Genomic DNA, 22,806 nt, shown 5'->3' on the forward strand with positions numbered 1-22,806 from the left:
CTTGATGTTTATTTTAAATATTTTTTATGTAAAGCACTTCAAGGTCAGAAGTGCTTAGTATTACGGAGCAAGTGAGTTGAAAGAACCTTTTATAAATACATCAAATGTTTTAATATACTGCTTTTCTGGAAGGAATCATGCCGATGATGCATAAATTTAAACAGCATTACATACAATTCAATATCAGTTCAACAGTCCGGAATTAGAACAAACAAGATACAAAAATGGATTTATTAAACCTTTTAAAAGGTAACACTTAAATATTGTCCACTTAAAAGCTAATGGAAATAAAAAGGTTTTCAAAAGATGTCCAGAGCCCAGCAACGAGTGTTTCCATAGAAAGCTAGCCAAGATAACCTAATACTGTACCAGGTAGTTTAGTTGGTATTTCATTTGAGATTTTGATTTTAAATCCTGTGGAAAAGTTTTAAGTGTTTCAGATTTGCCTTGTTCATCGCTAATCTCAGGTGGAAATTAGAAAAGCTACTTTTTCAGATTAAGTCCCAGTTTTCCTCAGGCAGCATGTCCGCTGGATAGAGCATTTGGGGGAGGAGTTGTACGAAAATAACTTTCCCATCCTTTCATGCTAGTGAAGTCTGCATAGATCTTGGCAGATGTGCAGAATTATAAAAGAGAGGTGAGAGTTGTGTCAGTTCATGCTTAGTTGCCTTCCAGCTGGTTGAAGGCCTGTTCCCTTGGGTGGGGTCATGCAAGGCACAGTGCTTGTCTACATTAAAATCATTTAAACTCTTGTTATGTGGCAGACTGATCTGATCTCCCTTGGGTAGACTCTCTGATGTGGCTGTACAGAGAAAAGGTTTCTTACTGTAGGCTTTGACACAAGGATAAAAACAAGGGTTATCGCCCCGTAAAGATGAACAGTTGTTTCAGTGTTTTTTTTTCTAGACGACAATCTATTTCCTCAGACACATGTCACTGCGGAGGTGGTTTTTAATCCCTGAAAGATCACACTGAAATCAATCTGTCTTTAAGGTGCCACAGTTTTTTGTTTTGTTTTGTTTTTTTGTTTGTTTTATCCTGTTTTATCTGTAGTTTTTATTTTGGTGATTACTACAGGTTGAAACTCAGTCTGGCGCATGACGTGTTAGCCAGTTTGCAACGTTCAGAAAGGTAGAGCTGGGAAAGGGTAACCATTATTGGGACTGGACCATACCTTCTTTGAGGTTTTAGTGTTTTAAATTTAGAACAAAGGTGGTGACATGATCAAGATGTCCAGGACCACATGTATAGTATGCAACATATTTCCTTAACCCAGTGGCATTTATATATATATATATAGAACTACAACTCCTGTAATATTAAGGCAGCAGGATGGTTGGGGATTATGGGAAGAGCCTCGTGGCGCAGTGGTTAAAATGATGTACTGCAGCTGAAACTGTGCTCGCGACCTGGGGTTCAAATCCCAGGTAGCCGGCTCAAGGTTGACTCAGCCTTCCATCCTTCCGAGGTCGGTAAAATGAGTACCCAGCTTGCTGGCAGGGCAATGTGTAGCCTGTATAATTAAATTGTAAACCGCCCGGAGAGTGCTTGTAGCGCTATGGGGCGGTATATAAATCCAGTAAATAAATAAATAAATAAACTGTGGTCCAGTGCGTCTGGAGACTTGTGGTTGAACTACAGTACTGTAGTGAAGACTACTCAAGGCCTGAGTTTGATCACTTTCCAAATAAGCTTGACTCAACCTTCTATCCTTCTGAGTTTGGTAAATTTAGTTACCCAGCTTGCTGGCGAGGGACAATGTGTAATCTGCATAATTAAATTGTAAACCACTCAGAATTGTAAGCAGCATGGGGCTGTATATAAACAGCACACTTTGCTTTGCAGAGTAGCTGGTTAGGTAAAGTTGATATGGAGCCAACTGAACAGGGAAATAAAAAAACTTTTCTCCGTCTTGCAGTATTGCAGTTTGAAATCATATAATTTTTGATAAACTGAACTTAAAAATACATAGTGCAAGATGGGACAATTGCTAATTTAAATGGCTTGGGTGTAGGGAGTTAGACAAAATCAATGTGGTCAAAGCTGTCACCAGTTATAGAAGCTGTGTGCCTCTAAATTACCAGTTACAGTAACAATGCAAGACAGCTCTGGTCACCATGTCCAGCTTGTGGGTTTCCCAGAGACATCTGGTTGGCTCTTGTGGGAACAAAATGCTGGATATGAAAGGCCTTAGGACCATTCTACTAGAGTTGCTCTAGGGACGATGCCACAACATTCAGAGCCAGCAGATGGCAGGACTGCACTTCCTTAAATGTTCCTACTTGCATTCATTTGAAACTCACTTGAGTGCCCCATGAATATGGTCACATGTGATTCTACAACAGGCCCTTCCAAGAATTTGGCTTCCAATTCTCATTGGTTCTGCTCTGTGAGATTTGGGGAGTTGCCACCCAAAACCTCTGAAGAGCACATGGTTCTGAAACCTGCCTTTGTATCGTATTCTTGGTACCCTTGAGGGTTTTTATCCTGCAATGAGAACAATGTGCTCCTTTCCAACAAAGTGCTACTCATGCTTGAGTCCTCTTTTCACCACCCAGCTTGAGATTTTGGGGGAACTTGCTTTATTTTCACACAAGTCCTGCCGGATGAGCCAGCTAAATCTGCTGACAATGGCAAGAACAGAAATTGTTTCTATTTTACAGAGTAGAGGATATGGTAGAGAGTAAGTGGGTATGTGCGCATGTGCCTTTTGCTTCAGCTGGGTGCATTGGGAGAGTTAGTTGGCTTGATAATACAAAAAGGTTCAAGAACTGATGGATGCTGATTTACTTTAAAATAATGGTGGCGGGTTTTTTTGTTGGTTTGTTGTGAGGTGTTGAAATCCTCTTGGTGCTGCTGCATGCATGTGTGGCCAATAATGTCCTCACTCATGTCCTTTTATCACTGATTAAACATTTCTGATTCTTCCCTTCCCCAGTTCCAAGTCACTTTAGGAATCTCTTTTGACTTGAGGAAGCCTCTGGGGACCCGGGGTGGGTAGTCTTTAATGTTCAAAAATCACCTGAATGGTCCCACTCTCAATGGCAGAAATAGCTATTTTCAGACATTAAAGACAGTCTCGTTCTCTCCCCCCCTCCTCCCCTGGGTTCAGGACAAAAAGGATCCCAGGGGATCTTGGAGAGAGTGGGGATTTGAAAACATTTAATTAAAGATAAAACGCTGTAGCTGATTTCAGGCTTACAAAAATGGCACAGTGCTTTTAAATACTGTATTTTAATGATGGATCCTTTCTGAGGTAAAAGATGGGGTAAAATATTTTAAATAAATAAATTAAACAAGATTTTGGCCTTTTGAAATCCGTCGTAGCTGGGGGAAAAGTAGCCAAGGTGTGTGCTTAACCCAGGTCAATGAAGAATACACACAGTTTTGAAAGCTGAATGCCATCAGAGACTAGCAGTATCCCACTAGTCTGTGGGGACAGAGATACATGTGTGTGAGAGCCATCTTTTTTTCTGTTGGCTGACACATTCCCCATGCGCACAACTTCTCCTCTGTACAGGGACACTCAGAGAAGTGAGTTTGATTGTTTGCAGAAGGCGTTTGAAAAGAGACGGAAGGCCATTGGTTCCCCCTTAATGTTTTTCCGGGTTTGAATCTGAAGCCCCAAACCCCTAACTTCTATTAGTCTGATCACTGTAGCAAAAAAACCCCAAATCTAGAGGGCATGATCTCAGCCTCACTGTGCTCCCCCCTCTGTGTCTTGTGAAACTGATGAGGGAGAGGAATTTCATCACTCTTTATCACTTGTTCCTATTGCCTTCTAGGCCAAGGGAATCTGGAAATCAAGGCTTGCAGGAGTTAACATTTCTGCTTCTATATCTGTTCATCTATCTATCCATCCTCCTTACTTTTTCTGGTATGATGGAGCCAGGGACTGTTTGTTTTCCATAGTAGGTGTTTTCAACTCTGGGACATGGTGAACATGTTCGAAGCGTGCCTTTTACAACGGAATCATCAAAAAGAGCTCATATTATTACAGGTACTGTAGCGTTGATTGCCATGAGTCTTGGCTCCATTTGAGCCAGACCTTGCAAAAGTAACTGGCCGTCCTGACTATGGGATTTTGGGAACTGCAATCCAAGGAAAGTAACATTCTCAAGCTTTTAACTTCAGCCTTGCCTGTTACTGGTGCCCTCCTGCCATAGCTAGTGGATTTTGCTGTGATTTTCTTTTATTCCACCAGGTGGCACCTGCTTACCAAAGTCAAAGCAAAATTTGGAGCCTAATGGGTAAAGGCATGTTTTGGCCAGACTTGTGTCGGTATTGCATAGATTAAAGCAGTGTGCAGAATCCTTGCTGTCTTATCTCATGCATGCTCTGTTGCACGTTCAAGTGTATGACAGGTGACCAGCAAAATGCTAAAACTGTTCATGTGATTGCCTGTATGTATGTGTGTGGTATTTTGGACTAGGCTTCAGCTTCTGTGGGTTTTATTTTTATTTTGTATAATGATATCTTTGTTACTGTTACTTCAGAAGATACAAGAGCTGGGAAAAGGGAGGGAGATGAGAAATATGATTGGGAAACAGAATTTCAGAGCTGGAAGGAGACAAGTCCTCCCCGCCCCCACCTTGCTCTAGTTTCCTGGCTGATTACCACAAGCTTCTTACAACCATATTTACAGCATCCTCTCCACATGGGGATTAGTATGGATCAGCGCTAATTGGCTTGTGGCTAAAACTCTGTGGAGCCAGAGGGAAACAGACTGGTTATATAACCCTACTTCCTCCAACCTCCCCCCCCCACCCCACCCTTCTAATCATATGTCAAATCAAAGCTGTAGAGGGACAAAATTGGGTTAGAAAGATGGGACTCCTGCATTTGCTGGGCCAATATTGCTCCCTTTGCCTTTGAATGAGCAGGTAAGAGAGGTATTAACCAGGTGAAACCTTGCCCTGATGATGGAGTGTTGTGCAACTCTTCAGACCCTTCAAACTTTTATTCCAATGAGAATTTAAATTTCAACGTTGTGTTTTCCTTTTAAACTGTCTGTCTGGATATGTAATTTCAGGCAGATAAGGAATTAAAAAGCTGAAACACTTTGCAACAGGTCTCTAGTAGGGATAGCCTTGTCTGACAGCTTTCTGCCTGCTGAGCCGCTATTAACTTGCTGTTAATAATACACAAGCAAAGAATTGGTCAACCAAGCTATCTCTAACATTTAGTGTTCATGTAGTGACCAAACTCCTGTTGCTTAATATAGTAAATTGTAGTAGAGTAGATCCACTGAATCAATAGCGATTTATTAAGTCAGATCCTCTGTAAGTTCCATTGACTCAAATAGGTCACCGTTGGAGTAGGCCTATTTGAATCAATGGAACTTAGAGTAGGGGATTCACCAAATTGGCATTGATTCAATGAGCCTCCTCTAGCGCAATTTACTGCACTAAGCAATAGAATTTTGGTCGGTATATCTGGTTTGTGAGTAGAAAGTTACTGGGGAGGAGAACACATGATCCTTTGGTTTTCTGAAAGTGAGGAGTGAAAAAGTTGGAAACCTACTTGTGGCAACTTGACATATTCCCCAGCTGTACTGAAAGGGCATTGAAGCCCTGAGACGGGGTGGAGAGGCCCCATTATTGAAAATTCATGGCGGGTTCTGAGGAATACCTTCATGTGAACTGGTGGACAGCAGTTAAATTGCTGCTGTTGTGTGGTGTGGTGGCGTGACAGTGCTCATTTCAGCCACAGGCAAGGGCCAGTCAGATCTCCACATAGTTGGAGACAACAGGAAATGACCTAAAAGGACACATAATGCAGGGAATTGGCGGTTGTGGTCCCCACAGATATTTTTTGCAGCAGCTCTGCTCAGCATAGATGATGATTGCAGACTATGGGAGCTGACTCCAAAAACATCTGGAGGGCCACAGTTGCCTGCTCAGTCATCATGCCACTGATGTCTTCGTGGAGGGCTCTGTCAAGGAATTATCTGCCTCACCCTCCGCAGGTGAGCTGGCCCTTGTACTGCTGTTTAAACATGTTGCTCCCACACTCTGGAATTTTCTCTTTGCCAGCATATGATCACAGTATTTCCTCCAATAGCCACCTATCTGGAAATATTTTGAACATACTCCTCAATGCAAAGCTTGTTATGCACATTGCCCTTTATTGAAAAACAGGCGCAATACATAAGTTTAAACATGTTCCCCTTTAATAAATTAACCACTCCCTAGAAAGTAACTCCGTTCTTATAGGAGGAAGAAATAACACTAGGGAGATAGAGGAAAGAAAGGGACAAAAGTACATTAAAATCCACATCTAGAAATAATTATGTCAGTTCTATGATTCCTTTTGGCCTCCCACCTACCCCTCTCTCCAAAAAACAAAGAGGGGGATTTGTAAGTGTAATTGCATCCTCGGGAACGGTAAAGGTAAAAAGTGGATAAAATCATCCCTAACAGAGAAGTACATGAACAAAACAGATTTTGTGCTGGTATAATCTTTTGCTAATATGAAAATCCATGGCCTTTGTTTCAGAGAAATATATTAGGTTACACACTGTGTACCAGGAAGCAAGTCCCATTGATCTGAATGGCACTTACTAATGAGTAAACATGTTTAGTATGGGGAGCCACAAGTCTTCCAAAATTCTCCTGAAACATAAAGGGATAAATTACCAGCTTTATGTATCGTGGAGATGGGGGAGAGCTGGCAGGAAAGGAACCATCTATATTATATGCTTTTAAACCTACCCGGCAGTTAAGATCTAACCAGGGGGCCCTTTTGAAAGAGCCATCCCTTAAGGAGATAAGAGGGAGGGCTTGTAGAGAAAGGGCCTTTTCGGTAGCTGCCCCCAGACTATGGAATGCCCTCCCGACTGAGATTCGTCTAGCGCCGACGCTGATGACATTTCGGCGCCAGGTCAAAACCTTCCTGTTTCAAATGGCTTTTAACTGAAATAATATCAGCTGTAGGTCTGATGGCAATTTTTAGAATATATATTTTAATTGCATTTTTATTATTTTGCCCTTTTATTTTGCCTTTTTATTGTATTTTAAATGCTGTAAGCCGCCCAGAGACCTTCGGGTAGTGTGGGCGGCATATAAGTTAAATAAATAAATAAATAAATAAACACTGTGGTTTCCCTACAAAGGATCTTGTGCATCACATGTTGGTGAGGCACTAAGAATCCTCTAGTAGTAAACAGGTAGACAACAGTATGTACATAATACCCTAAGACTTTTCCAGTTTGCCTGTTATTAATGTGTTGACTGGTAAGCAAGACTAATGGGACATGAGAGAGAAATGGGGAAGAGAAAACGAGGTAACAGTGGATGTGGATGATCCCAGAAACTGGCTTTCATATAGGAGGAAAAGTATTCCGAACCAAAACTTCTGGTGACTTTCATCCCCGAATATAGGTATATAGGACTAGCAAGTATTGAGATTATTTCTGTCAACAAGAGGTCTCTCTAGATGTTCCTTTTGTTTCTCAATTATTTCATTAATTTATATACGGCCCCATTAGTGCAACGCATTGTTCTGGGTGGTTAACAAATAATAAAATGAGCCAAGCAATAACAAAGAAAAGAGTAAATCAGGATGGTATCATTGTATCCCTTAATTTAAAGAGTACAGAGTAGCCTATATATAGGCTTTTGTCATTCTATCCTCTTAACAATGTACTGATCCGGCTCAACATCATCCAGTGAGCTTCATGGGTCAGCAAAGCTTTGTTAACCTGAGTTTTCCCAGGTAAAAGCAACTCTCTGCTCTCTTGTACTATTTGGGGAAGTCATTGTCCCAGTTTTCCTCCCTTTGTTTCTTTCTGTTCCTCATCCTCAGCTTTTCCCTAAAACAACAACAAAAACACAAATATGCCAGCTCAGGTTGAGGTGTTATGTCTGATGATCAAAGGACAAGAACAGAAAAGGAGCTACGGCTAACAGAACATGTGATGGGTCTTGTAGAGAAAAAGGTATACACTTGGTTTATTCTTTTTTTTCCCATTTGCATGCTTACACACAAGAAGCAGGGATGTTACAATATTCGCCCTTTTCATGAGTTGCATGTTTGTGCATGCATATGCACATACGCACACACACAGAGCAAAGGTGTTTTGATTTCCCCCCTACATTTTCAACAAACACACTCATACACACACATTCTCATTTCTATACTATTACTGTACAGCTCTGCTTTCACCTCCTCCTGTCCATTTACACCAAATCCCCTATTTTTTCTTGGGCTCATACTGGATGAGTCTCATAATTGCATCATTCTTCATAACTCCGTCAATAAACTCCTTCTCAGCAAGTTTATCTGCAAAAAAAAAAGAAAGAAAGAAAAAGGAGTGTTACAGCTAAGATGTGTAGAATTTAATATTTATGTTATTATGTTTTAAATTCTGTTCCTTTTAATATTGTGAGCTGCCTTGGGCTCCTTTAGGAGGCATATAAAACAAACAAACAAACAAACAGCAATAGGAGGGTGGGCAGAAGTAACCATACAGTGACAGCTGGTCTGTTAAAGAAAATGGGATGCTCCCCAGTCACTCCACTCTAGCTTGCCTCGTTTCTAGATGTGGAGCATCAGGAACTTGCCTGCTGTGTGTATGTGAATGCTTGGCCACTTGTATGTATCAATACCCATTTTTGCCCCTGGCTCTGCCAAAGTGTGCCTTCTGCCCCCCCCCCAAAGCAATGGGCACCAGCCACTACCAAGACTGGCATCTACTGACATACTTCTAACTATAGTCACAACAACACCCCAGACCCCCCTCAAAAATTAGGCTGCTGAAATCACTATGGGGAAACGGAGCTCCTGAACAGATCTGTGGTCAAGCATACTCTAGTGGTCAGAGACATTTTGTTTCATCGTTCTGGTTTACAAGTCTGTGTTCATCTGAAAGATAAAGAAGGTCCTGCAATCTGTTTTTTCACCATTGGTTCCAAAGAGTGGTATCACTGATGGGGCAACGAGGGATCAGGCTGATAACTGTTGAAGCCAGTTTTCATTTTATTCTCACCATTCTATCCTGCCTGCCTTCCAGTTTGTTTAAGGCAATGTATATGCCTCTCCTTCCTGCTTGGTCCTCACAATAGCCCTATGAAACAAGTCCAGCTGATACTATGATCAGCTCAAAGTCAGTGAGTATCATGGCTACCTCAGGACTTAAAGCAGGATTTCTTAAGGACCATCACTGTAACCATTAGGCTACTGTACATTGGTTCTCTAGTGAGAGAAAAGTGATCAATGTAGGTTTGTGCATTGTTTAGCGGCTATAGCAAACCTGGGTGTAAGCCTGTGTATGTTCTGGGCCGTCATGCAAAATTTGTCAGTGAAAGCTGTTAAAACAATCATGTTTCAGGTTTGTGTGGTGCTTTGGCTGTAGTTTGATAGTCACATACCTATCATGTTTCCCTGAAAATAAGACAGGGTCTTCTATTAATTTTTGCTCTAAAAATACATTAGGGCTTATTTTCAGGGGATGATTTATTTTTTTCATGTACAACAATCTGCATTTATTCAAATACAGTCATGCCATCTTCTTCTGGTTGCTGCACAAGGGTGGAGGGCAGGGTTTCACTCAACTGGAGCTTATTTTGGGGTAGGGCTTATATTACGAGTATCCTAAAAAATCATACTAGGGCTTATTTTCAGGTTAAGTCTTGTTTTCGGGGAAATAGGGTAGGAGTAAAACATATGAAACTTTTAGGGACTGCCTTCTGAATATACATGCACCATTGGCTTGTTCACAGTGTTCTCTATACACTGTTTAGTCACAACTTTGAATGATAGGTCCCTATGACTACCCCTTATTGCCAACACATTTGGGGACAGGATTGAGGCCACACAAAAAATTTACGTTAGAGGCAAGGCTCAAACTGGAAGCTTCTTGGATGTCCCTGAGACATGCAGTTCCTTGAGTTATTAAACAAGGGACATTGAACAGCTATCCTTACAGATCTTTGGGGGGTAAACAAAATGGAGGAAGAAGGGAAAAAGCAGTGGAGAAACACTGGAGGGTCACCAGCTGAAAAGAATAAGATTTGGACTATCTATAAAAGTTTTCTCAATTTCCACAGCAATAGTATGATGAAAGCTTCAGCTGGAAGCATCCTCAGATTCATAGATCAAATTTTTATGTGCTCTGCTATATCCAGCTGTGAAGCAGCTACAGCAATGGAATCATAGAGCTGGAAAGGATCTTTGAAGTTACGTAGTCTAAGCCCTGTAATTGCCCTGTGGATAGTAGCTTTCCAACTTTTGACACAGGAGAATCTACCACTTTTTGAGAGTCCTCCTGAAGAGGCATTTTTTCCTATGTGAGAGAAGGCAGTAGACCACTTCTGAAGTGGTATGTGCCCATCACAGATTTTCTGAGAATGTGTATCACAAATATTGAGGTTGGTTTTAGTGCAGGCATCTAAATTCATATGAATGAATTCACAGATACCCACTCAAAAGAACTACAATTACAGGTAAGCAATGTATCCTTCTAGTTTCAAATACTGAATGATTTACCTTAAATGCTTTTTTATAAAAGTAACATTTTTGGAGTGTCTTTTTCTCTACAGGCTATTCCTTTCAGCTGTGCCAAAGGGCCTGAGTGTAACTTAATTAGTATTTCAACACATGTGATCATCTGTATATTTAAATATGCACACTTTTATTAGCAAAGTAAACAGTTTTGTGTTTTTTAACAAGAAAGAAATCAATGGGCAATTTTTTGCGCTTCATCGGGGGTGTCATTGAGCAAAATGGAAATCTGACAGCATCTGAAATGATTTGTATGGAATCCACATAAAATATTGATATTTTCAATTTCTATTTTTATTTATTTATTTTAATTTTAGGTGCTGGGAGCCTTCAAAGTGCCATATGTATTGGACTTTGATAGGCTCTTTCTTTCATTGCCTATCCATCAGTGGAGGAAAAAGTCTTGCACTGGAATGACCTTTAAGGATATGAAAACATCTTTTACTTATGAACATATTGATAAGGAATCCAAACATGTTGGTTCACAGGCTGTGAAAACACTTGATGGCTCGTAGGGCCATGACAATACATATGGGTTCACAAAGGTGGGTCAGTATGGCAGTTGACTTGGATGGGTGTAGGAGAGAAGGATGTCCTGAAAAGTATCTACATAAATAACCAATTTTGTCCCAGCCTTTTTGTTGCTGTCATTGTCATGAGGTTAATGTTTTAAAGTATTATTAGCATGAATACATTGGTTCGCCGTTCTGTAGATCTAATCCACATTACTGTTGTGTTTAAACAAAAGTCCAAAAGGCATGTACAGTTTTTGTTACTCAGGCTTATAAGTTTAAATACAGGCAAACTGTCAAGCCAGACAGAACTCTTCCATATAACACAGAAGTTACTTTTCTATTCCGCATGGTACAAATGTTCAGTAAAATTCAAAAGTAAGCCTGATTTTTTTTAAATGCTGACCACGGCTGGGTCATTAAAGAGTGAATTAAGAAGAATCGGTAACAGTAGCTTGTATTAGTAACAGCCGTACTTGCTAACTTTAGAGGAGAGTGTATGTGTGCCCCCACATGAGTTGAAACTCTTATTCTGTGATGCCTTGCCTCAAACACAGCATGGGTTATGATGTGGTGGAATGGGAAGCTGAGGTAACCAGACACTGAGGCTTCTGCTTTACAGCCCTTCCATATTTTCTCATACCTTCCTCATACCTTTGCTGTAATATTAAGGAAGGAAAAATTGGATAGTTGCACAATTCGTTTTGACTGGTGCCTGGAAGTACCTTTATTCTCAATCTAACCTTGTGTGTTCATACTGGGACCAGTGCCGCCATCGCCTTTTCTCACTCGCTCGCTTTGGGTATCAAAGAGGGGAGTACCAAAGGTTTGGCAATATGAGGATATTCTGAAAGGTGGTCGTGACAGTAGGAAAAACATACCATTCTCTCCTTTTTTGAAATATGCCCACAGCTTGTCAGCCCGTTTCTGAGGGGTGTTTTCATCATCTGGTAAGGTCTTCTGTTCTTCTGGGGGGATCATCTTAAATATTGCCTGGAAGAATGAAGGAAGGATATTATTAACCATATAGAACCCCTTAGTATTAGCAGACAGTCTTGGTATTAGTAGTTTCCAAAATTAGAGATTTTTTTAATGACACCTTCCAAGACCCTGGGCCGGCATGATAAAAAACACCCAGGACACTTCACTTCTCCCTCAAAACAGCCTTAACTCATATTTTCCTTTCATTCTCCATAGTAATAGAGGATCTGAATATAAACACAATGGCATTAAACATGTAGCTGGTGCACTCCTATCATCTTAGGGACTGGGTGATAGTGAGGGTGGCTGATGTTCATGGGGAAACCTCCCAAAAGGACAGTTAACTAACTAGCAGAGTCAGGTGTGAATAGCAGAGCCTTCTTGGTTCAAATTAAAGACTTCTTTTTCGTAAGCATACTGTTCCCAAAGTGGTTGACCAAATGTCTAAGGGAAACCCAGGACAACACATGAGAGCAATAGCACCAGTCTCATGTTCCTTAGAAACTGATATTGAGGGGTGTATTGCCTAGTGGCTATGATTAATAATCCTTGATAGCCCATCTCCTTCATGAATTTGCTTATGCCTCTTTTAAAGCTATCAGAGGTCATATCCTGTGGTAGGAAGTTCCAGAGTTTAAGAACTTATTACGCCCCCCCCCCCATTTTTGTTTTGTTGCTGGGGTGTGTGTGTATGTCCTCACTCCGTTTCATTGGATCATCCATGGTTCATATGAGGAGAGGAGGAGGGAAAAATGAATCCCTTTTGTCATCTTCCATAGTATGCTAAATTTTATATACCTCATGACTCTCTTAGTTGCCATTTTTAAAGGTAATGTTTCCTCACAGTGGAGTTGCTTCAGCCCTTTAATCGTTTTGTTTGCAAAATAGGGGAGTAGGAGAATATCACTGGCTTGAGATATCCTGACAGAATCAAAATTCAAGATGGCTCCTCATCCGGCTAATTGCACCTACAGCCCAGTCCTTCAGCACCTGGTAAAAAGCCCTAAATAGGGTGGGCCAACAGGAACCTTAACCCAAGATGCTAAAATGTATAGGTTACAAAAATATTACAACTGTCAGAGAGGAATAGGCAAGTATAAAGCATACTTGCAGAGAGAAAGGAGGGGAAGGACAATGGAGAGCCTATGGATAAATTATAAGGGATAGCTATAAAAAAGCAAGAGAAGTGCAGTGCATAATTCTAACTGATCAATGCGTTGCTCTTTATCACATTTACATCCCTACATCTGTGGACCTCAGAGTACATGCAGCATGCATAAAGGTCCTCATTTTCCCACTGAATGTGAGATTGTACAGTATGTATGAAAGAGTGGCTCAAGACCTTTCACTGAGGATTTGAAAACAAGCCTAACCCAATTCCTACACAGTAACCACAACACCATATCTAGAATAGAGAGATTGCCTAGAAACGGAGTTCAAATAGATAATGGATTTGTAGCAGGTCTGCAGAGTTGTGGTTGTGCCTGAAGACCAACTCCCTTGGCCAGCACAGCAAATGGATGATGGGAGTTGTAGTGACCAACATTCTGAAGGCTAGTGGTTCATCTCCTCTGGCCTAGAATGTAAACCTCCTATCTATAGATGGGAGAGAGTTATAGATTAATGAAGAAATGGGGGGGGGGGAGAGTACTGTACAAAATACTAGGTTGTCCATGCTGCTTTCTTTCAATTCAACTCCTTCCAAGGAAGCTGCTGAGATAGTGTCATTCTCATCACCTTGGCTGGGTCCCATTTCTCTGTATAATCTACTACTTCCTGCTGGTGGATGTTATTGACCAGGGGCTCAATAATACAGATAATTAGTTTTGAGGGTTATGGCCCCCAGATTCACCAGCCATCATAAACACCGGAATACTACCCATGAGATTTTGGAAATTGTAGATATTTTTTAAAATGTGATGTTTTCCCATCTCTTGGCTCGTTTGCCCCTTCCACTTGAAGCAAAAGTTCAGATGACCAGTATCTGGGTCTAAAATGCGTACTCTGCCTATCTTCAGCTCATCCTGGAGGCCATTTTGGGGACGATAAATTGAAAGGAATGTATGTGAATACTTGGTTTAATCCTGGACTTAAAAGTGATTACATGCGCCTTCAGGAGGCTTGAGAGAAAGACTGGGTAGGTAGTTTAAGGTTTGTCCAAATGAGAAGTGCCAAGGAACACAGCTTATGTGTTTTGAGAGGGGCGTGAGGTGTTACATAAAGAGCAAATGACCCCTACTACCCTTCTTGCTACCAATAATCAGAGAGGTGTTGGGCCTCATTCTCCATCCAAAAATTGGATATACAGTACTATACAGGGTCTTCTAGCTTCATATTGGTTCATGTTTTCTTTCAGTTCAGATTGGACCTGTATCTCAACCTAGTCCTCATGAGTTTCTGGCTTGAAACTGGCAGATAATCTCATATGGTTTTACAGTATCTCCTTGCTTCCTTTCAATAGTTTTGTTTGGTAAACAGGAATTGACAGAACAAAAATCTGCTTAACTGGAGTTTGGGCTGTCAGATTTCTGTTACTGGACCTGCTACCGATTCTTCCAAAAAGCAGCCCTTATATATGCAAGTTAAGGACATTACAACCCCCACCCCTGTTCAAATGTTCACATTAAGAAGGGCTTCATCTATTTCTCTTGTAGGAATGCTTTTTTTCTCCTCCTAGCTCCCTTCTTTATGCTCCACAGCTAGATGCAAAAGGTTAAGCAAGTTAAACCTTTTCCATCCTGTATGCCACTAGCATGAAGACTAATTTCTGCATGTGAAGCTGCTGTTAAAGGCACAACAAAATCAAGGACTTGGGAGAAAAATTGCCATCACAGGTTGCTGTGATGAAATAACTAACTTAACAGTTCATTCTGAGCATATCTGGACTACAACAACCAGAATCCCCAAACCTCATGACAATTAGCTATGCTGACTGATGTGCTGAGAATATTGGTTTTAATTTCACATTTCCACATAAGCTGCCTAGTCCTTTTTATCATTAAAAAGGGGGATTCGGACCACATATTTCCCTATGTGGTGAGATTATGAAATAGTATCATAATTTTGGAAACTAGTATTTAAAGAAATAGAAAAAAGGTACAAACAGCAATACAAGTTTCCTCAAAAATGGCACTATCGTTTATTTTTGAAGAACAGTGTGGTTGGGCAAAAAAAAAAGTTAATCATGAATATGGTAACGGCAGCCAGCTTAGTGATTGCAAGAAACTGGATATTAAAATATGTGTTTCAATTAACTAAATTGTATATTCAAGTTTGGGAAATAGCAGTTAATGACAAATTGGCATGAGATCTAAAATTTAAAAAGGAATTGTTAGAAGAGAATAAGTTTGTCAAAATATGATAAGACTTTTTGAACTTTGTATTATTGAAAGATGAAGACCGTCTACCCAAACAAGAGATAATTTTATTTTGGAAGGGTTATGGGGCATTATAATAAAACTTTGAAGGAAATATATTTGTACTGGTCCCAGTGATGGGTACACTAATATTAGATTATGTTTTTTGATTTGTAGTAAGTTAAGTTTTTATATTATTGAAAACAAATGAATAAACAAACTAATTTGACAAAATGTTGACAGTTTTTACTGAAGTTCAGTACTATGTATAAAATATATAACTTTTTTCCCACTTCAACAAAATAAATACCATACATAGTCGTGTATAAGCTGACCCGAATATAAACCGAGGCACCCAATTTTACCACAAAAAACTGAAAAAAATTATTGACTCCAGTATAAGCCGAGGGTGGAAAATGCAGCAGCTACTGGTAAATTTCAAAAATAAAATAAATATCAATAAAATTACATTAATTGGGGCATCAGTAGGTTAAATGTTTTTGAAGATACTACCCTTCTGAGCTGCGAGACACACTTCACTTCTGCGGAGGGAGGACTCATACCGGATGCTGTGCTTATCTACTGCTCTACCGCTGCGTGACAAGATGGAGGGAGACAGAGGATGGAGGAGGAAGGTGAGTACATAGAATATACAGAAGGAGGAGGAGGGGAGTGTCCTGGAAGCAGAAATGCAGTGTACTTAACCTGAGTCATCGGATCACCCACAGAGGCTGCAGGTGCCCGTAGATGAGCTGGGGAGTCCGGAGAAACACCTGTACTGCAGGGGAGAACATGTAATTTTGACACTGACTCAAGTATAAGCTGAGGGGGTGGTTTTTTCAGCAAAAAAAAATTGTTCTGAAAACAACTAGGCCGGATTAAAATTTTAGACTTTGCAGTCAGATCATTTTAGTATTTAAAGTACCATGTTTAGGCAGGATTTTCAAACATTACCATACAGAAATGGTAACACAAAGGAGCCAGGGCAATTTAATAGATAGCACCCTAGGCTAAAATACTCGAGAACAACTATGCAGCTTCTTTTTGCCATCTGTGAAACATGTACAGTATATTACTGACCCATCTTATATGTTTTGTAGGTACTAAGGAGCACGAGGGATATGAATAATTTGTCTTTTCAGAGAGTTGACAGGAAATGTGGTATCAGGGGTAACCGTTTAACCACACACACGTCTCAAGCTCTGATCTCACCTTAAGATACAGTATATGCCTGGCAGACTCTTCTGCCATGAAAATTTCAGACATTCATTTACAATTTTTCTGCAGTCTCCATGAGATTTTGATGCATGGCTGAATACATTATTTTTTAATTATGAAAACAAATGCTAAATGTTTCTTTTCAGTGGGCCTAATAAAGGTATCGCCAATCCTGAACTTTTATTGTATAACAGATCATACATCTCTGTATTTTTATTTGGAAATATCTAGTTTATTTTTAATTGCGAGCTGGCTTGAGGTCTTCCGGTGGGCTGAAATGCAGGATATAAATAGAAACACTACGTTTATAGGCTACTCCAATTAACATGGACAGTTACTTGTTTCAGTTCCCCTAATCTCCATCACCCACCTGAATGTCCTAAAGGTGTTTTAGGAAATGCTGAGCCTGCCATCTTGAAATGTTTAATGAGATGTTAATTTAGTCTGTGTGAATTTGCAATAATTATATCAGTCTGATCAGAGATTAATTAGTTGACTTGACTTCAGTGTGCGAGGTATGGAAATTAACCGAGGGAAGACAAATTGGGAACTTCCACTGAGAAAAGAGAGCTGGATCGAAGAAGATATTGGGAAATCAATAGAAGTCACAACTACTTTTAGTTCCATTAATTCAAAAAAATCTATTCTATGAACAACTTGGAAATGTTACTATTTTACATTACAGCTCTCAAAATCCACTAGGAAACATGGTCTGACAATGGGGGAATACGTTTTAGGCTTTTAAATACTCCCCAACTGGAATGTGGAACATCATTTCCTTTCTGCACAAAAAGTATACAGCAGGGAGCAAGGGAAGGACATGGATAACTTTTCTTCCATGAGTTTTCCTGCTAGGTGGGAGAAAACTTTGAGATAACATTCTAGAGCATTATCCCATGCCTATTGTCTGAGCTTTGTGTATGATAGCAGTATTTAAAATTCAAATAAATAAGTAGTATGATTAATTGTTGTACTTCCTTCAAGACTCTGCAACCATCTTCTGCTACATAGCTAGATCTGGCCACTTCAGGATGGCATCAGATACATATATAGTTCATCTTTTCCTTCCTCAGAGAAGTTCCAACCCGATTAATATTAGATTGAAAGGTCTTGGGGCCAAATTCTCATTTTAGCTTATGGGTTTCATGGAGTAGCCATGACAACAGCTCTGTCTTTCTATCTCTGTCTCTATTCGCCTAAATTATACAGTGGTCATAATAATAACTTCTCTCACAACGTTGTTGTGTGGATGAATAGTCAGGGAAAACCTAATGATGGCTGTGTATGAATAAATACAAATGTGGTTCAGGACAGGAGCTACACTATATTTTGTAGGCCTCACTCACAAGGAAATGCCTTTTATGTTTTCCCCTTGCCTCCACCCAATCAAGAACAGAAAATTTGTTCTCTTTGTCTTCATACTCAGATGTACACCCAAATAAGTTTTCTGTTTCCGATCATGCTTTCCCAAGGTCAGAGGAAGCTATTCCTTTAGATGACACAGTTGAAACAAGGCAAATATTGCACCGAGAGGGTCAGGGACTTAACCTTGCCTAATCCAACTTTAATCTCAGATTGCTCTATCCTTTTTTTCCATTACTTGTGGCCGAAACATGAAGAGGAGAGTCTAGAAACTAGAAAAATGGAGGAAGATTGGCAACAGCAAAGACGGATGATTTATGTTCTTATGGTTTTATTAAATCCACAAAGATGCAATTTAGGCCCAACATATATTAAGTCACTGTGACATCTTTGAACACAGCATTCACATTTCAGTCAGTCCTCAAGAGTTTCATGTTTTAAACCAGTCTCTTGTTCATTTTCCTGACAATTGTAATGGTGGATCCCACACACAGAGCAATGGAAATGGTACTTCCCTGTGAAACGCTAAATAGGTTTGAAATTTCCAATGAGCCTTGTGGTACGTTGAAGACTGAAATGTTTATTTGGCATATATACTCTCATGCACTTTGGCCCACTTCTTCAGATGCATGATACCTCTGAAGAAGTAAGCTCTAGTCCCTGAACGTTTGTGCCAAACACAAAAAGTGGTAGCCACAAGACTCTTTATTAATTCTAAACATTGTTAAAAACCTTCACATAATTGGAATCTCCCTACATGCTTGCTGGAGGCCAAGATGGTTAACCTTCCATTCTTTCTCAAAAGGTGAAAATTTGTTTCCTCTTGGGGACAATTGAGGCCAGGGAGATAGAAATTAGGATGGGATTTGGAACTGTGTACAGCCCTGCCAATCCTACTCATCCAGTTAAACAGGCATAACTGGATTTCCCCCACTGGGCAAGGCTAATTCCATTTGGATGAAAAACAAAGCCTCTAGTCAAGGTAATCTGTTATCATCCCATCACCTCCAGAGGTGTCACAAACGTCATATGTTCAATTCCTCCCCTCCCGTGCCCTTTTAATTAGGGTCCCCTTGTGTTTCAACAGGTGACTGTGATTCTCTTAAGAGGAGAGACCAGTGTCCAGGGCTAGATATGATCCACTTGACTTAAGATCCACCTAGATGAGTGGTTCCCAACGTTGGGTCCTCAGATGTTCTTGAACTAAAACTCCAAGAAGACTTCACCACTAGCTGTGCTGACCAGGATTTCTGGGGTTTGTAGTCCAAGAACTTCTGGGGAACCAGGGTTGGGAACCATTGACCTAGATGGACCAAACTGTGCCTTTACTGAAGGTTTTGAAGTGAGCTAGGCATGGGATTAATGGAATTCTGGGGTGGAGGGATCTGTCAACTATAAGAAGGCTTGATCAACCCCAGAATAATTCAAGCAGTTTTAGGGGCTAAAAATAATAGTTACAACATTGTTAACAACAAAGATGTGAATGTGACGACTTCTTCACTGAGGGAATTCACCTCCAGTCAATAATGGGCAAAAATTCCCTTGTCACTAATCCTACAAATGCAAAGAAGTTTACAACCCACAAATGCAAAGAAATTTGCAATCAATATGGTAATGCAATGGGAAACTTCTTAGCTTGGATCTTCCCCAGTTATCCTTGCCTATCATTTTCTACCATCAGACAAGACATCCCACAGCCCCCAGACTCACCGTGACGATCTCAAGAACCTCATTTTTGCTGATTTCTCCATTGCGGTCCACATCAAAGAGTGAGAAAGCCCACTCGAGTTTGAGGTTGGTCTTGCCAGTTGAGGTGAGATGGAGTGCAATGATGTACTCCCGGAAATCAAGGGTCCCATCATCATTTGTGTCAAAGCTTCGGAAAACATGCCGAGCGTAGACTTTGGGGTCAGAGTTGGGAAAGAAGTTGGCATAGATCTTCTCAAACTCAGAGCGACTGATGCGCCCATCAGGGCATTGCTTTTGGAAGCTCTCATACCATTTGCACAGCTCATCCTCGCTGTATTTTGTGTTTAGCTTCAGATCTTCAAGGATCTCCTTGGAGAGGGCTCCACTCTTACTATTGCCCATTGTGTGACTCTGCGCTCACCCTGCTTTGCCAATGTTGCTGGCTTGTCTGTTTTGTCCTGTGTCAACCTAGCCAGTGAAAAGGCTGGTGCCCAGAGCACCTTCTTATGTAGACTTCCCAGGGTGGGAGGTGGGATGATGAGCGGGATTAAGACCATTGAAGCCCTTTCCTTGCTACACCTGGTAGCCATGATGAATCTGCATGTGCGTACACACATACACATCTTGTACATACAAAGTAACAGAGGCTATTTTCGTTCCACTGATCACATTTGCTCCAAGCTCTTTAGCACAAGGAAAATCCGATTTCTACATTGTGGGCCTTCTTCACTCCCCTCCTTCTCTCTTGCCTTCCTGGTCTCACTCAACTTTCTGCCCATGTGCCATTCCTGAGAGTGACCATAGCATGCAGATTAAATAAGGTGGGTGGTGGGAGAGAAAAGGTATCAAAGTAAGAAGGCAGGAATGAAGACCATCGTATATGGGGATTGATGGACAGGTGTACGGTTATTCCTGTGCGGAAGCCAGGAATATATATACTCTCTCTGCAAGCCATAAAGTACAATGTGGATTAGTAGTAGTATTGGTAGTAAACTGTCAAACAGGTGACAAAAGGGACACAAAGGTCATGATAACCCAAACAAACCCATCTGCTTTTTAAATCCCACCCATTGTGATGGGAGAGATTAAAGCTGTAGACATATCTACTGTATTTATTTACTTACCTCTGTATATTTATTTGAGAGAAAGTTCAGAAGAATTCTGGATAGAACTGGGTCCCATAAATCACTCTGCTATTATAACAGTGAGTGAGAGAAACAAAGAAAGATAGATGGCTATTTACATATTAAACTTAATTAATCTAGCCTATGTTATCACTTGAATAAAGAGGGAATGTTGAGCCACATAGGAATAACTGTGCACCTGTTTATCCATTGCCACAGATGGTGGTCTTCATCCATACTTTCATTTTTGTTTTAAATTGGACAGCATTTTCAATGCTATGACACACATACCTTTTTTAAAATGCTAACAACAACCACTAGGAGTATGAAATGTGAAGCTAGAGGAGAGCTTTCATGATACTCTGGACTGCCAGAAAGACGAACAAGCAGGTCCTAGATCAAATCAAGCCTGAACTATCTCTGGAGGCAAAAATGTTGGAGCTGAGGTTGTCCTATTTTCGCATATCAAGAGAAGGCAGATTATCTATTATTATTATTATTATTGTTGTTGTTGTTGTTGTTGTTGTTGGTTTTTTGGTTTTTTGGTTTTTTGTTTTGTTTTGTTTTGTTGTTGTTTTGTTTTGTTGTTTTGTTGTTGTTAGTTTTATTTATATGCCGCAAGATCATGCTGGGAAAGGTGGAAGACAATAGGAAAAGAAGAAGACCAAATATGCGATGGACTGACTCCCTAAAGGAAGTCACAGGCTTGCGTCTGCAAGAGCTTGAGCAGGGCTGTTGTGTACATGTACAAGTACAGTATATGGCCAGAATCCTATTGATGATTTATGCTTGGAAAAAAGGAACTCATGTAAGATATGGTGGCAGATTGTTGCTCATTAATGAGGCACTGGTTGCCTTCTTGGGCTCTTGCCTGATTGAGTACACACCCAGGAATGCAAGCAGCACCTTGTTAATAAGTGACAGTTTGCCACTGTAACTTAAGGTATTTTCTTTATTTAACATAAACCACCTATTGGATTATAGTCTATGCATCTTCCCTGTTGGATACGATTCACTTCTCAACTCGATGGGAGAGTTAAAAGCAGTGCCCGTTCTATTCAGGAAAAGGTGTACAATGTTCAAGAACCAACCAAACCAAGGGCACCCTCATACAGAGAGCCCATACGGATACTTTATTCATTTTATGTGGAATGTTGATGTTTTATAATGTGAATTATTTTCAGAAGTATCTGGGAGGTGGGCTGTAAGCTGATTAGGGTCTTTGTTCTCCTGAAATGAGCACCTTCTGTGCTCCGAATGCCCCCTTGACCCACCCATCTTTCCTTCCTGCAAGTCAGGCTGTGCTCCCGGTAGCTTCCCTTCCTTCAGCTTATCCATCAGTAAGGACAGGGTGTATTCTTTATTGCCCCTGGGTTCTGGAATTGACTTTCCTCCTTTGGGGTGCTCAGATCAAGACAGGATCTCTTATCTTCTTCCAGAAACTCTAGGCATGTTTCTATTAAGTGTAGCATTTGGCAGTTACTGTATTTTTTGCACCATAAGACTCACTTTTTTCCCACAAAACAGGGGGGTGGAAAGTCTGTGCATCTTATGGAGCGAAGAAAACAGATTATATTTTCCTGTTTTCTTCTCCTAAAAAATCGGTGCGTCTTATGGAAAGGTGCGTCTTGGTAATCACATGGACCTAGATTAGAATTGACTGCTATTGTTGCTATTATTTTCAATTGATTGTTATGTGCTGTCGAGTTGGAACTGATTTATAACAACTCTAATAGGGCTTTCAAAGTAAGTGAGGTATTTTAGGAGTAGTTTTACCAGTTCCACACCCCCATTAAGTTTCCCCTGTTGAGTGTGGATTTCAAGTCTAATCCATCACTCGATCTACTACACCACATTGAGTATTAGTTATTTGAATTTGTATTTGCGAAGGCTTTCACGGCCGGGATCTAATGGTTGTTGTGGGTTTTTCGGGCTTCTTGGCCGTGTTCTGAAGGTGGTTCTTCCTAACGTTTCGCCAGTCTCTGTGGCCGGCATCTTCAGAGGACAGCAAACTGTGCTTATTTGAATTATTTTAGATGTTCAGCTACATCAATTTTTAAA

General features: G+C 40.5%; 2 protein-coding genes across 2 annotated transcripts in view; both read right to left on the reverse strand.

Moving 5' to 3' along the window:
• TMEM238 (transmembrane protein 238) overlaps window positions 1–22,806 on the reverse strand; it is a 196,677-nt gene that overhangs the window by 22,954 nt on the left and 150,917 nt on the right. The window lies entirely within an intron of this gene.
• On the reverse strand, window positions 6,108–21,213 carry RCVRN (recoverin). The gene is made up of 3 exons (XM_020798790.3): window positions 19,643–21,213; window positions 11,897–12,008; window positions 6,108–8,283 (listed from the first exon to the last, which is right to left on the reverse strand). Exons 1-3 carry the CDS (start codon window positions 20,021–20,023, stop codon window positions 8,195–8,197), a joined length of 582 nt encoding a protein of 193 aa, XP_020654449.1. The 5' UTR covers window positions 20,024–21,213; the 3' UTR covers window positions 6,108–8,194.

Source organism: Pogona vitticeps, chromosome 6, assembly GCF_051106095.1.
Source record: "Pogona vitticeps strain Pit_001003342236 chromosome 6, PviZW2.1, whole genome shotgun sequence".
Classification (NCBI taxonomy): domain Eukaryota; kingdom Metazoa; phylum Chordata; class Lepidosauria; order Squamata; family Agamidae; genus Pogona; species Pogona vitticeps.

What these genes read in the sequence shown, in the direction of transcription:
- RCVRN (XM_020798790.3), bottom strand. Translation starts at nt 20,023, where the DNA reads ATGGGCAATAGTAAGAGTGGAGCCCTCTCCAAGGAGATCCTTGAAGAT. An exon ending in AGGTTCTTGAGATCGTCACG is followed by an intron (nt 12,009 to 19,642) that starts GTGAGTCTGGGG and finishes TCATTCTTCCAG; the next exon opens with GCAATATTTAAGATGATCCC. An exon ending in TTTCAAAAAAGGAGAGAATG is followed by an intron (nt 8,284 to 11,896) that starts GTATGTTTTTCC and finishes TTTTTTTTGCAG; the next exon opens with ATAAACTTGCTGAGAAGGAG.